The sequence below is a fragment of the Clinocottus analis genome, unplaced genomic scaffold, assembly GCF_023055335.1.
Source record: "Clinocottus analis isolate CAN_PGR_092001 unplaced genomic scaffold, fCliAna1.0.p SCAF_120, whole genome shotgun sequence".
Classification (NCBI taxonomy): Eukaryota; Metazoa; Chordata; class Actinopteri; order Perciformes; family Cottidae; genus Clinocottus; species Clinocottus analis.
In genome coordinates, this window is record NW_027175844.1 from 1 (window position 1) to 15,000 (window position 15,000).

The following is a 15,000-nucleotide window of genomic DNA, read 5'->3' on the forward strand; positions in this document are numbered from 1 at the left end:
GGAGGGAGCAGGAAACATGAATGTCTCCTTGTTGCAGTGGTTCGAGGAGAAGCAGCAGCACTTTGAGAACCTGGACCTCCAGCTGAGGAAGCTGCACGGCAGCGTGGAGTCTCTGGTCTGCCACAGGAAAGGTGAGGCTGGAGGGGCGGGGCTATGTGGAGGGAGGCGGGGCTATGTGGAGGGAGGCGGGGCTATGTGGAGGGAGGCGGGGCTATGTGGAGGGAGGCGGGGCTTGGCGGCAAGGGCAGGAGTGGGGGGGGGGGGGGGGACCAGAACCTAGAAACAGGACCTACATCAGAACCAGAACCTAGAAACAGAACCAAGACCTGGACCAGAACCTAGAAACAGGACCAGAACCAAGACCTGGACCATAACCAGAACCTAGAAACAGGACCTGGACCAGAACCTAGAACCAGGACCAGAACCTAAAACCAGGACCAGAACCAAGACCTGGACCATAACCAGAACCTAGAAACAGGACCTGGACCAGAACCTAGAACCAGGACCAGAACCTAAAACCAGGACCAGAACCAAGACCTGGACCAAGACCTGGACCATAACCAGAACCTAGAAACAGGACCTGGATCAGAACCTAGAACCAGGACCAGAACCAAGACCTGGACCAGAATCAAGACCAGAACCAGAATCTAGAACCTGGAAACAGGACCAGAACCAAGACCTGGATCAGAACCAGAACCTAGAACCAGAACCTAGAACCAGAACCAGGACCTGGACCAGAACCAAGATGTGACCAGAACCAGAACCTTGAACAAGGACCTTGAACCAGGACCTGGACCTAGAACTGGTACCAGGACTGAGGGTCAGATCCTGCTTCTAAAGGGAGTCTGGTGAAACACTTCCACTTGTGTCCACAGGAGGCGCCAGAAACGACTTTACCAAAGAATATATTCTATTGTACTAATTAATATGTTATACTATTTAATATAGAAATACTAGGTCATCCTTTGTTGTCTGAAATCTACAGAAAGTTATGAAATGCATGTCGTGGAGTAGAAAGTAGAACGCAGTAGAACGCAGTAGAACCAGGGGGGGCAGGTGCTCGGGGACACGCCCCCTTCTCTCCACAGGTGGCGCCAGACTCTCTCTGTCTCTTTGTGCTGAGACTTTAAGCTCCTCCCTCCTCGCCTGCAGAGCTGTCGGTGAACACGGCGCAGTTCTCCAAGTCGGCGGCCATGTTGGGGAACAGCGAGGACCACACGGCGCTGTCGCGGGCGCTGTCGCAGCTCGCCGAGGTGGAGGAGAAGGTGGAGCAGCTGCAGCAGGACCAGGCGCACGCCGACTTCTACCTGTTCTCCGAGCTGCTGGGCGACTACGTCCGCCTCATCACCGCCGTCAAGGTACCGCCGGGTTGTGTTGGGGTTGTGTTGTGTTGGGGTTGAGGTTGTGTTATTTATTTTTATATATATATATATATTCTCATTTTTCACTGGTGTATGTTGACTCGTCTTTAGAAGTATAATATATATAATAGATTAAATATAAATAGTGTGTGTGTGTGTGTGTGTGTGTCTGTGTGTGTGTCTGTGTGTGTGTGTGTCTGCAGGGTGTGTTCGACCACAGGATGAAGACCTGGCAGAAGTGGCAGGACTCTCAGCTTCTGCTGCAGAAGAAACGAGAAGCTGAAGCAAAACTTCAGTTCAACAACAAACCAGAGAAGCTGCAGCAGGCGAAGGACGAGATGAGAGAGGTGAGACGGGAGAGAGGGTGAGACGGGCCAGAGGGTGAGACGGGAGAGAGGGTGAGACGGGCCAGAGGGTGAGACGGGAGAGAGGGTGAGACGGGCCAGAGGGTGAGACGGGGGAAAAGGTGAGAGGGTGAGACGGGAGAGAGAGGGTGAGACGGGAGAGAGGGTGAGACGGGAGAGAGGGTGAGACGGGAGAGAGAGGGTGAGACGGGAGAGAGGGTGAGACGGGAGAGAGGGTGAGACGGGCCAGAGGGTGAGACGGGCCAGAGGGTGAGACGGGAGAGAGAGGGTGAGACGGGAGAGAGAGGGTGAGACGGGAGAGAGAGGGTGAGACGGGAGAGAGAGGGTGAGACGGGAGAGAGAGGGTGAGACGGGAGAGAGAGGGTGAGACGGGAGGGAGAGGGTGAGACGGGAGAGAGAGGGTGAGACGGGTCAGAGGGTGAGAAGGTGAGACGGGAGAGAGAGGGTGAGACGGGTCAGAGTGTGAGAAGGTGAGACGGGAGAGAGAGGGTGAGACGGGTCATGAAGCGATGAAAAGCATTAAGCTGTTAAATGAGTGTTTTTCTGAATGGAGTTTGGTGCAGAGATCATCAACACGCTGATGTCCTTCAGGCTTCAAGAAAAATACAAAATCCTTAATAAAACACTATTTATATTCATAAATAGTATCACAATAATTAAATAATATTGATATATATTTATAGTATCACAATAATTCAATAGTATTGATATATATTTATAGTATCATAATAATTCAATAGTATTTATATATATATATAGTATCACATGGTCACAGTGTGTTCATGATGCTCTCTCCTGTCAGTGCATCCAGGCGGAGAAAACAAGCGCACCTCACCGGCTCACTCATGTGAAAACTTTTATATTTGACATATATATATATATATATATATATATATATATATATATATATATATATATGAAAACTATATATCTTGTTTTTTCTCAGTCTGCAGACTTGAGACCAGAGAGAACAGAAAAGTACTTTATTAGAGCGTCTGTTGAAGCTGTCACCACACAAATACATCCTCTCTGTCAGAAGCAACACACACACACACACACACACACACACACACACACACACACACAGCTGTCAGTAGGTGCAGTGGTTATTGGGCTGTCAGGAGGTTGTTGGTTCTCTGACAGCAGAAAACACACTCAGGACTTTTACTGAAGCCGAAAGAGTTTTACTACTGGAGGAAGATCTGATCCCTCACATGAGGATTATTATTATTATTATTATTATTATTATTATTATTATTATTATTATTATTATTATTTTTAGAATATCTTTCCCTCTTCAACTAAAACCCATAAACATCTGATAAGAAATCATATCACTGCAGAACTCCTCCTCTTTCTCCTCTTCCTCCTCTTCCTCCTCCTCCTTTTTGCTTCAGCAACATTCATCAAATTATTTCTGCATAAATATTATTTCCTGACTAATTCAATGCATTTTCTTAAAAACTTTAACGGTATAAATTATTATTCTAATTAAAAAGACAATATCTGTGCTCAGGTCATGAAGTTAATGAGTTCATGAAAGTGTTAATAGAATATCAGCCTGTAGTTGTGCTGTCAGCTTGTGGACCGCTGCCCCCTGTGGGCTGCAGGCAGGAACTACACCCACTCAGGAGCTTTTATTCTGAAGGCTCTTCCTGCGCCGCACGCCTCCAGTTTAGAGACGTGTACTTTAAATTAAACATAAATACAATTCATCTAAACTAAAGATCAGAAGGTTTTGTTTTAGCTTGTTGTTCAGCTTTTAGTCTTCTGTATATTCTATATAGTATATAATATACTATTTATAGTTTAATATATACTATATAGAATATAGAATGTACTAAATATAATATATAATGTATGTATTATATTTAGTACATTATATATATTACATAATGTACTATGTATAATATATAATGTATGTATTATATAATATATTATATGTATTATATATAGTATATAATGTATATATATATACTATTAAGGAGGACTTTTCTTTCTGTTAGCAGCTTTTATTTTGTTGTCACTGTTTTTGCTCACGTTTCTAAATCTTTCTCTTTTACTTTGAAAATCTGAACTTATTTTTATGCCTCTTTAAATTTTGTTGCATTTTTCCCGCCACGCTTTCCTGCAACCAGGAGATAGAGGAGGTAGGACCTGCTGCCTGTCTGTCCACCTGTCTGTCTGTCTGTCTGTCTGTCTGTCTGTCTGTCTGTCTGCCTGTCTGTCCACCTGTCTGTCTGTCCACCTGTCTGTCTGTCTGTCTGTCTGTCTGTCTGTCTGTCTGTCTGTCTGTCTGTCTGTCTGTCTGTCTGTCTGTCTGTCTGTCTGTGTGTGTCATTTCTCTCTCTCTCTCTCTCTCTCTCTCTCTCTCTCTCTCTCTCTCTCTCTCTCTCTCTCTCTCTTTCATATTTCCACATTCGTTGCAGCTGTTTATTTGAACGTTTCCATGGTTGCGTCTTGTTTGTTTGTTTGTTTGTTTGTTTGTTTGTTTGTGTCTCTTTTGGTCACATGACAGTTTGTTGTTGGACCCAAAGTCTTCAGATGACTGTTTGTGTCAAACTGCTTCCTGTTTGCTCCTGAAACCTCTGAAGGGTTCACTTTATTAACTTTATTAACTTTATTAACTTTAATAACTTTATTAACTTTATTAACTTTAATACCTTTATTAACTTTAAAACATCTCCTAAACGACAAAATCTAAATGAAAGGAACATAATGATGTCATGACTAAGTGTTGGATGAACACATGAACATGATGTCATGACTCAGTGTTGGATGAACACATGAACGTAATGATGTCATGACTAAGTGTTGGATGAACACATGAACATGATGTCATGACTCAGTGTTGGATGAACACATGAGTGTAACGATGTCACGACTCAGTGTTGGATGAACACATGAACGTAATGATGTCATGACTCAGTGTTGGATGAACACATGAGTGTAACGATGTCACGACTCAGTGTTGGATGAACACATGAACATAATGATGTCATGACTCAGTGTTGGATGAACACATGAACATAATGATGTCATGACTCAGTGTTGGATGAACACATGAACATAATGATGTCATGACTCAGTGTTGGATGAACACATGAACATAATGATGTCATGACTCAGTGTTGGATGAACACATGAACATAATGATGTCATGACTCAGTGTTGGATGAACACATGAACATAATGATGTCATGACTCAGTGTTGGATGAACACATGAACATAATGATGTCATGACTCAGTGTTGGATGAACACATGAACATAATGATGTCATGACTCAGTGTTGGATGAACACATGAACATAATGATGTCATGACTCAGTGTTGGATGAACACCTGAACATAATGAAGTCATGAATCAGTGTTGGATGAACACATGAACATAATGAAGTCATAAATCAGTGTTGGATGAACACATGAACATAATGATGTCATGACTCAGTGTTGGATGAACACATGAACGTAACGATGTCACGACTCAGTGTTGGATGAACACATGAGTGTAACGATGTCACGACTCAGTGTTGGATGAACACATGAACATCATGAAGTCATGAATCAGTGTTGGATGAACACATGAACATCATGAAGTCATGAATCAGTGTTAGATGAACACATGAACATAATGATGTTATGACTCAGTGTTGGATGAACACATGAACATAATGATGTCATGAATCAGTGTTGGATGAACACATGAACATAATGATGTCATGACTCAGTGTTGGATGAACACATGAACATAATGATGTCATGACTCAGTGTTGGATGAACACATGAACATAATGATGTCATGAATCAGTGTTGGATGAACACATGAACATAATGATGTCATGACTCAGTGTTGGATGAACACAAGAACATAATGATGTCATGACTCAGTGTTGGATGAACACATGAACACAATGATGTCATGAATCAGTGTTGGATGAACACAATGATGTCATGACTCAGTGTTGGATGAACACATGAACATAATGATGTAATGAATCAGTGTTGGATGAACACATGAACATAATGAAGTCATGAATCAGTGTTGGATGAACACAATGATGTCATGACTCAGTGTTGGATGAACACATGAACATAATGATGTAATGAATCAGTGTTGGATGAACACATGAACCAGCCGTCTCAGGAGCTTCTCTTGTGTTGCAGCTGGAGGGAAAAGTCCTGCAGGGAGAACGAGACTTTGAACTCATCTCCAAGACCATACGCAGAGAAGTCAGCCGCTTTGAGGTGAGGGGATGAACGAGTGAATGAGGGAGAGAATGTGTAAATGAGGGAATAAACAAGTGAGTAAATGAACAAGTGAATGAGGGATTAAGTGAGTGAGGAAAGAATAAACGAATGAATGAGTGAACAAACGAGTCAAATGAATGAGTGAAATGAACAAGTGAATGAGTGGTATGAATGAACAAATTAATAAATGAATGAGCGAAATTATCAATAGATGAATAAATGAACAAATGAACTTGTGAGCAAATTAGTGAATGAATAAATGAGTGAACGAACAAGAGAGAATGAGTGAAGGAGTAAATGAATGAGTGAATGTTTCATGTGGTTGTTTTTGATGAAGAAGTGAATTCTGTTTCCTGCAGAAAGAGCGAGTGAAGGATTTCAAAAGCATCCTGGTGAAATACCTGGAGAGCCTGGTGCAGACGCAGCAGCAGGTGAACACATGAGGATTAGGATTATGAAATTATTAGGTAGTAGTATATAGTTAGTGTGTACACATAATACAAATATATAAGTCAGAACATTGTTAAATATAATTTCACCTAATAAAATTAAAATATAATGTTATTTATTTTGTATAATTCTGAATTTAAAAACATGTAAAAGTACATTTATGCTCTGAAAATCTTAAAGTATAATTTTGTATCTTTAAAAAAAATGAATATATTAATCAGATTTACACATTTTTGTTACATTCAGCACGAATTAGACATTTTACAAACATCACAATAAATAAACAATAAAATGTTTCCGTGTGAACAAAACCAGCGTTTATGAAATGTGAATAATTTCCTTTTCTGCTTTCTTAGCTGATAAAATATTGGGACGCCTTCTTGCCCGAGGCCAAGGCCATCTCGTAGACGACCCCAGGGGCTCCGGTCGACTACATTACCCACAATGCACCGCTCCTCCTGTTATGCCCGGAGTGAAGACGAGACGAGACGACTTCTCCTGCGTTTTACAGCAAAATCTACACGATGGACTCTTGATTGACAGTTCGTCATTTTTTTACTTTGATTCTTTCATTTCTTTCCTGCTGAACCCGGTGTTGCATTCAGGGTCCCGTCAGAGTAATCGGCGCTCACAGTTTTGCTCTCTCCTCTCGCACTATTTTCCCTCTCGTCGTCTGAATTCAGCAAAAAAAAAAAAAAGAAACTCTGCAAAACCAGAAGCTCATAATCCCCGTTTGACAAAAATCACCTTTTTTTTTTTACGTCGTCATTTTGGTAACGGAACGTATGGAAGCTCATTATTGCCATAAAAAGAGGAAAAGTAATAAAAAATAATGATATATTAGGATAAAGTCTGTCATATTTCTCTAGTTTAAATTCTGACAAACAAAAATTTATATTTATGAAAAACTAAAAGCGGTTATCTCTCTGTGTCGCCACCTGATTTATTATTTAAGCTAACGGGCATAGAAGCTAACGACCATCGATGCTAACGGACATTGTTAGCTAACGGACATCGATGCTAACGGGCGTGTCGCCACATGATTTATTCTTCTTTAAACTTTCCGTATTCTCAAATAATGAATTCATATCGCGTAATATCTTATATTTAACAGAAACGGGTCAAAAACTCCAGAAAAAAAATCTTCATATTTTGTTACTTCAACTGGGCAGTGTCGCTTTTAATCTTCATATTTAGCATTTATAAACAGTATTGTTGTAAACAAACGGTAAATATCACACTATGTTGTCGTTTTAAGCAGATATTAGTGTTCATAATTATCAACGACTGCACATGACAAACATAATGAATGACAATATAGTAAAAACACAGCATGTCTTTTTAGGACAATTTGTATTTGTTGACAAATACTTTGGGTTATAAACACATTAAATGTTCCTTTAACTTCATGATGGTGTGTTTTAAACATGCTATTTCATATTTGTATGCAGCTTATAAAATGCTTTACAGGACTTTTATTTTTGATCAATTCTGACTTCTCCGTTTTTTTGGCATAAAGGGTCTTCCATACGGTTTGTCCCTCAGAACTACATTACCCATGAGCCTCAGCGGTTGAAGTCGACAGAAAGTCAAGAGTTGCATCGTATCCCCAAACAAAAACCAAAGTCATCGTTACATTTTCTTTATCCGCCCGGCAACGACGCATCTGAAGCTTTCTGATTGGATGTTGTCTCGCTGCAGTGCTCTCTGGGTAGTGTAGTCCTGAACTTTACACTTTGTTTCCCCCAGAAAGAATTTGATTTTTGTTGTGTGTTTTGAAACCAGGAATGTGAAAATGTTTCTGCAGGAAGCTGCAACCATCTGTTTAATATCCATAAACACATTTAATTATTCAGCCTTTCATCATCTCGGTAAACAGAATATTTAAAAACGAGAGCTTGTGAACCGGTGATGAAGGACTGCGTTTATACTTCCTGTTCGACCTCCCTCACTTTCTCATTTCCTCATGTCCTCGCGTCTCAAAACAACTTATTTCCGTTGCTGTATGATCGCAAGTGAAGGCAACGCGTTCTCCTTCTTTCCCTCTTTTGAGCCGGCGAGAGGAGGAAGAGTCTCTCCTCTTCGCCAGCGCTCACCGACCTCCACGAAAGCCCAATATTTACACACTCGTTAGCACCCAAGCTAACGGACACCCAAGCTAACAATGCATCGAAGCTAACTGGCATGGAACTGACGGGCATCAATGCTACTAAACGTCAAAGCTAACGAGCAGCGAAGCTAACGAGCATGAAAGCTAACAAATAGCGATGCTAACAGGCGTGTTTCCGCTGCAGAGGAAGGAGAACTGAAGTGATTTTGTGGTTTCAGGCGTGGAGGACGTGAGTGATCGTCCTGTGACTCCGTCCGTCCGTCCGGGTTCCCCCTGCTGGTCGGCGTGAGCGCTGCACTCACAAATATTGAATGTGTTCTTGATTTTTATTTTTGTTGAATTTAAATTCCACTTTGTCATCAGGATGAAATGCGACATCCTGACGATGCAAATCTTTTGTTTCTTTATATCTTTATTTCTCTTTATTGAATGAAAACTGGAATTCTTTATTTTAAATTGCATTGATCGCTTCCATTTTGTATTTTACTCCTCGTGTCATTCCACATTTCTTTGCCGCCTAAATGAAGTGCAATGGTCCAATATTTTCACTTGATTCCATTTTGTTTTTCTCTTGGTGACATTCTTTATGTGAGAAGATTATTATAATAATTATGTTTACGTCTTTGTTTGGACGTGACATTCCTGCAGTGCGGCAGAACTTTAATTACAATAAAGGAATGTATCTCACCTGGTTGCACTGGGCTCTTATTGTATTAATATTATTAATATTATTATTATTATTATTATTATTACCATTAAAAGCAGCAATACGAATGATTTTCATTTATTCATCAGAAGTCTCTCTTGTCCTCGGTCTCTATCATCTGTGTGACTCATCAGCTCAATTTTTTAAAATCTGAACAGTCAGACTGTCAAAGCTCAAAATGATAATACACCACACACACACACACACACACACACACACACACAGTGAGCATATAGAATGTGTGTTACTTTGCGTTGTCACAGGATCGACTAGCTGTCATATTCACGCTGCAGGAAGACGAACAAATTCACATCTGACTTCATTAAGAGACTCCAGAGGGCGACAGTTATTAATATATATATATATATATATATATATATATATATATATATATATATATATATATAGTTCTTCTTTCATGTCTGTCACATCTCAGCAAATAAATCCCCTCAAACACATGATAATTTTATTTTATTTTAAAAAAAATGCATTGTTATTTTTACACTTCAGAGAGTTGTCACTTACAAAATATATGAAATTGTAAAACTGTTAAATTATAAAGTGTTAAAGGGGCCCATTAAAGACAACCTCTGGTTGTATAGAAGTCACTGCTTCATGTGTTAAAGCTGCATTCTCTCTCCTGACCACCAGGGGGCGACTCCTCTGGTTGTATAGAAGTCACTGCTTCATGTGTTAAAGCTGCATTCTCTCTCCTGACCACCAGGGGGCGACTCCTCTGGTTGTATAGAAGTCACTGCTTCATGTGTTAAAGCTGCATTCTCTCTCCTGACCACCAGGGGGCGACTCCTCTGGTTGTATAGAAGTCACTGCTTCATGTGTTAAAGCTGCATTCTCTCTCCTGACCACCAGGGGGCGACTCCTCTGGTTGTATAGAAATCTATGCTTCATGTGTTAAAGCTTCATTCTCTCTCCTGACCACCAGGTGGCGACTCCTCTGGTTGTATAGAAGTCACTGCTTCATGTGTTAAAGCTGCATTCTCTCTCCTGACCACCAGGGGATGACTCCTCTGGTTGTATAGAAGTCACTGCTTCATGTGTTAAAGCTGCCTTCTCTCTCCTGACCACCAGGGGGCGACTCCTCTAGTTGAACGCCAGAATGCTGAACTCAATGCTTCAAAATGGCCGCCTTGTTTAACTCGAACACTAAACCAATAAAACAGTTTAATTTCCTGAAGGCACATCGGATGCAAGAGATGGAGACGTGAGGATGTCGCCCCCTGCTGGAGGTACACACACACACACACACACACACACACACACACACACACACACACACCGCCTCCGTCAGGTTGAGGATAAAGTCGGGTAAAAACCTGCATCCTTAACCTGCTTCCTGTCTCCTCGGGCAGGAGTAATGGAGCGTCCTCTCTCCTCGCTTCACCTCCCACCTCTGAAATGTTCCCACTTTGACTCCAGAATAATGATCTGCATCCGCCGCCTCACTCCTAACCTCCAGAATAATGGAGATGTATTTATTCTCTATCCATCTGGCTTTAGAATAAACCTCCTCTTCCTCCAGGGGAGGAGGAGGAGGAGGAAGAGGAGGAGGGTGTTCTTCTTCTTTCTATTAGAATAATGTCGCAGCTCTTTTATCTTCTTCCACTTTAAAGCCCCCCGCTATCGCTGCAGGGGGTCGCAGGACGTTTATCATTTACACTTTCCATAACTTTCTCCTGGAGTTAGCAGGGAGGAGATAACAGTGTTGTCCCCCCCCCCCCCCCCCTCCCCCCCCCCCCCCCCATGCTGTGCATCATATCTCGCTGCTCTGCTGCTCTGCTGCTCCGGTCAGGATACAGTGACCTCGGCTGATCGACTAGCGCGCCGCCGCTGATAACGCCGCTAATGTACCGGCAGCCAGCGCCACGACCACATCATTTCTGCTGCTGTCAGGCGGAGAGCAGGGCGCCGATTCACATCAGAGGGGGGAGGAGGGAGGAGGGAGGAAAGAAGGAAGGAAGGAAGGAAGGAAGGAAGAGAGGGAGGAAGGAATGAAGGAAGAGAGGGAGGAAGAAAGGCCGCAACAACGCCAGGGAGACAAATATCAGCCGGCCGCCGCGACACGACCTGAAATTGGACCAGTTTGTCATGCACATGGCTGACACACACACACACACACACACACACACACACACACACACACACACACACACACACACATTACACACAGAGAGGCGCACACACACTCGCTCTCCTTAGTCCTCTCTAGTCCTCTCTAGTCCTCTCTAGTCCTCTTTAGTCCTCTCTAGTCCTCTCTCTAGTCCTCTCTAGTCCTCTCTGTGGTCCTCTCTCTAGTCCTCTCTAGTCCTCTCTCTAGTCCTCTAGTCCTCTCTAGTCCTCTCTAGTCCTCTCTAGTCCTCTCTAGTCCTCTCTCTAGTCCTCTAGTCCTCTCTAGTCCTCTCTCTAGTCCTCTCTAGTCCTCTCTCTAGTCCTCTCTGTAGTCCTCTCTCTAGTCCTCTCTAGTCCTCTAGTCCTCTCTAGTCCTCTCTCTAGTCCTCTCTCTAGTCCTCTCTAGTCTCTAGTCTTCTCTCTAGTCCTCTCTAGTCTCTAGTCCTCTCTAGTCTTCTCTCTAGTCCTCTCTAGTCTCTAGTCTTCTCTCTAGTCCTCTAGTCCTCTCTAGTCTCTAGTCCTCTCTAGTCCTCTCTAGTCCTCTCTAGTCCTCTCTCTAGTCCTCTAGTCCTCTCTAGTCCTCTCTCTAGTCCTCTCTAGTCCTCTCTGTAGTCCTCTCTCTAGTCCTCTCTAGTCCTCTCTCTAGTCCTCTCTAGTCCTCTCTGTAGTCCTCTCTCTAGTCCTCTCTGTAGTCCTCTCTCTAGTCCTCTCTAGTCCTCTAGTCCTCTCTAGTCCTCTCTCTAGTCCTCTCTCTAGTCCTCTCTCTAGTCCTCTCTAGTCTCTAGTCCTCTCTAGTCCTCTCTAGTCTCTAGTCCTCTCTAGTCTTCTCTCTAGTCCTCTCTAGTCTCTAGTCTTCTCTCTAGTCCTCTAGTCCTCTCTAGTCTCTAGTCCTCTCTAGTCTCTAGTCCTCTCTAGTCCTCTAGTCCTCTCTAGTCTCTAGTCCTCATGATTCCTCAGCGACTTCGCTGGTTTTTAAAAGTCTTGAATTCAGAGTTTGACCTTGAAAACAAAAAGAAACCAAAAGCTTTTGTAGCTGCTGCAGCAAATAATTGTTAAGCCCCTCCCCCCCCCCCCTTCCTCGCCCTCCCCCTCCCCCTCCTTTACCCCCCCCCCCCCACTCCCCCCGCTCCACCCGCTCCCACAAACAACGTGTCAATTGTGGCTTTTATTGTGAAAGGGAGGATGTATGGCCGTGCCGCCCGGTGATAGATGACACGATACTCGGCTTTCCTGATTTCGCAAATTTCTATGAAATGTGTCTGGAGTTCAGGAGGCGAGGAGATAAGCGGCTGGAGGAGCCGCCGGCCAATAGGATCCATCCATTGCTGCTCTTATCTGCTGATGGAGGAGGCCTCTCCTCCTCCTCCTCCTCTTCATCCTCTTTCTCTGCGGCTGCTTTCCTTTGCGTCTTCATCACCATCCTTTACCTCTTGTCTCCTCCTCTCTTCTTTCCTCCTCTCTTCTTTCCTCTTCCTCTTTCCTTCCTCGTCCTCCTCCTCTCTCCTCTCTCGTTTCCTTCACTTCCTGTTACTTATTTCTTACGTGCCTCCTTTCCTTCTTCTCTCCATTACTTTCCTCTCGCTCTGGTTTCCTTTTCACTTCTCATCTTTTTAATCTTCTTTTGTTTAAAATGGGTTTCTGCTGAAGGACGCGACCGTAACGCAGCGTTTAGCTGCAGCGAGCAGCTCCATCATTTCACCCCCAGCAGTTATCTCAGCACGGGTTCTCCTGAAGGATCAGGAGAACATGAGAACCAGGAGATAAAGCCTGAAGGTCCAATAACACCACAGACAATAGAAACCACGCTCACCGGTCAGCCGCTCGCTACTCTGCTGCTGCTGAAGCTCTGCTGCTGCTGCTGCTGCTGCTGCTGAAGCTCTGCTGCTGCTGCTGCTGCTGCTGAAGCTCTGCTGCTGCTGAAGCTCTGCTGCTGCTGCTGAAGCTCTGCTGCTGCTGCTGCTGCTGCTGCTGAAGCTCTGCTGCTGCTGAAGCTCTGCTGCTGCTGCTGAAGCTCTGCTGCTGAAGCTCTGCTGCTGCTGAAGCTCTGCTGATGGCGAGAAGATGGCGATGGCTAAGAATTCCAAGCTTTCTTGAGACAAAAAAACGCCCGTGGGTGACATCACGATGACATCACGGTGACACCACGGTGACGTCGCGGTGACGTCGCGGTGACGTCGCGGTGACATCACGTGACCACGCCCCCTCATAAACGAACCATCACATGCTGTGTTCCAGGTGTGGGTGATGACATCATGAGGAGGGCAGTGAGCCTCTGTCCTGCAGCGCAGCAGGTGAATATGATATGGTAATATCATATTATATCATATCATGCGGCGCCGTTCCTGCGTCTGTCTCCGGGTCTTTGAACCTGCAGGTCTTCCCTCTCGTGGCTCCTCTAAGACACCGACTCCTCTTCTGTTTGTTTGTTGTTGGTTTTTTTCAGATCTTTTAAAACAACATTGATTGTTTCCCAGAACGACTTCCTGTCGCCGTGGTAATGATTATGCAGATGTGGCACAACCTTTCCGTTTGACGGGCGGTTCCCACGGGGAGGCGGTGACACGACGGCTGCTGCCACGGCGACAGGCGACCGACATGCCCCCCCCCATCACCCCCCCCCCCTTACCCCCCTCCCTTCAACCCCCCCCTCTCACCCCCAGTGCTTAGTCTGGCCTTTTCTCTGCCGTGGAGGTGATGGAGGAGCTCTGCTTAAAGCAGAAGATGAAAGATTATATTAACTCATCATCATCATCATCATCATCATCACGCCACTAAAGCTTCAGTTAAAATATCATCACTTATTGCTTTTTATTACTATTATTATTATTGTTGTTATGTGTGAAACTGTTATTGGTCATCGTGTTTGTTTGTTAGTGTTATTAATATTATTTTAACATCATTTAAGAATAAATATTAGAGCAAATTTAGAACAAAGAACAAATCAAAACATTCAAAAAGAAAAATATATATTTGTATTGTTTATACCATAAAATATTTAGACTTGTATTTTAGTTCCATTATTTGCAAAAACCATAAACTACATTTGACATTAAAATATGAAAAGAAACAAACAACTTAAATAATTTACACTGTAAATAAAGAATATTTATTTAAATATGTATTTTTCCGGCCTCCTTGAGTGTGTTTTAAAGAAAACACAATTTATTATATTTTCATAAAGAACTTCTAACCTGATGTTCCTGAACACAAGAAATAGTTTGAAATCATTTAACCTAATTATTAACTAAACTCCTGTTTATGATTCAGAAAAGTATGAAAAACTGCACCCTATAAATATTGTGAAGGAATCCAACGTTGTGTTGCTTTTGTAACACAAAATAAATATAATTATAGAACTGAATGAAACGTGAAACCTGAGACTCAAAGTGAAGGATTCTCTCTCCTCCAATCACGGCTCAGCTCTGACTCATTCTCCCTCGTGATTGGCCGTCTGCCGCCTCGCTGACAAGCGGAGCTTCTTCATCATATCTCTACTTTTTCCTCTCCTCCTCCTCTTTTTCTCCAAATCATTTTTCCTTTCATACCCAGTTTTTTTTCTTTTTCTTCCTCTCCTCCTCTTCCTCCGCTCCGCCGCCGGGGTTTTTTATTTGAGGGGAAATATTCCAGGCGAT

At 43.1% G+C, this 15,000-nt stretch overlaps 1 protein-coding gene across 1 annotated transcript; it reads left to right on the forward strand.

The window, feature by feature from the left end:
* Positions 1-6: 6 nt before the first annotated feature.
* LOC137783396 (sorting nexin-2-like) lies at positions 7-6,990 on the forward strand. The gene is made up of 6 exons (XM_068573278.1): positions 7-131; positions 1,153-1,358; positions 1,565-1,708; positions 5,892-5,972; positions 6,335-6,406; positions 6,782-6,990. The coding sequence occupies exons 1-6, from the start codon at positions 17-19 to the stop codon at positions 6,830-6,832; spliced, it is 669 nt and encodes a 222-aa protein (XP_068429379.1). The 5' UTR covers positions 7-16; the 3' UTR covers positions 6,833-6,990.
* Positions 6,991-15,000: the final 8,010 nt, after the last annotated feature.

What these genes read in the sequence shown, in the direction of transcription:
- LOC137783396 (XM_068573278.1), top strand. Translation starts at nt 17, where the DNA reads ATGAATGTCTCCTTGTTGCAGTGGTTCGAGGAGAAGCAGCAGCACTTT. An exon ending in GCCTCATCACCGCCGTCAAG is followed by an intron (nt 1,359 to 1,564) that starts GTACCGCCGGGT and finishes GTGTGTCTGCAG; the next exon opens with GGTGTGTTCGACCACAGGAT. An exon ending in CGAAGGACGAGATGAGAGAG is followed by an intron (nt 1,709 to 5,891) that starts GTGAGACGGGAG and finishes CTTGTGTTGCAG; the next exon opens with CTGGAGGGAAAAGTCCTGCA.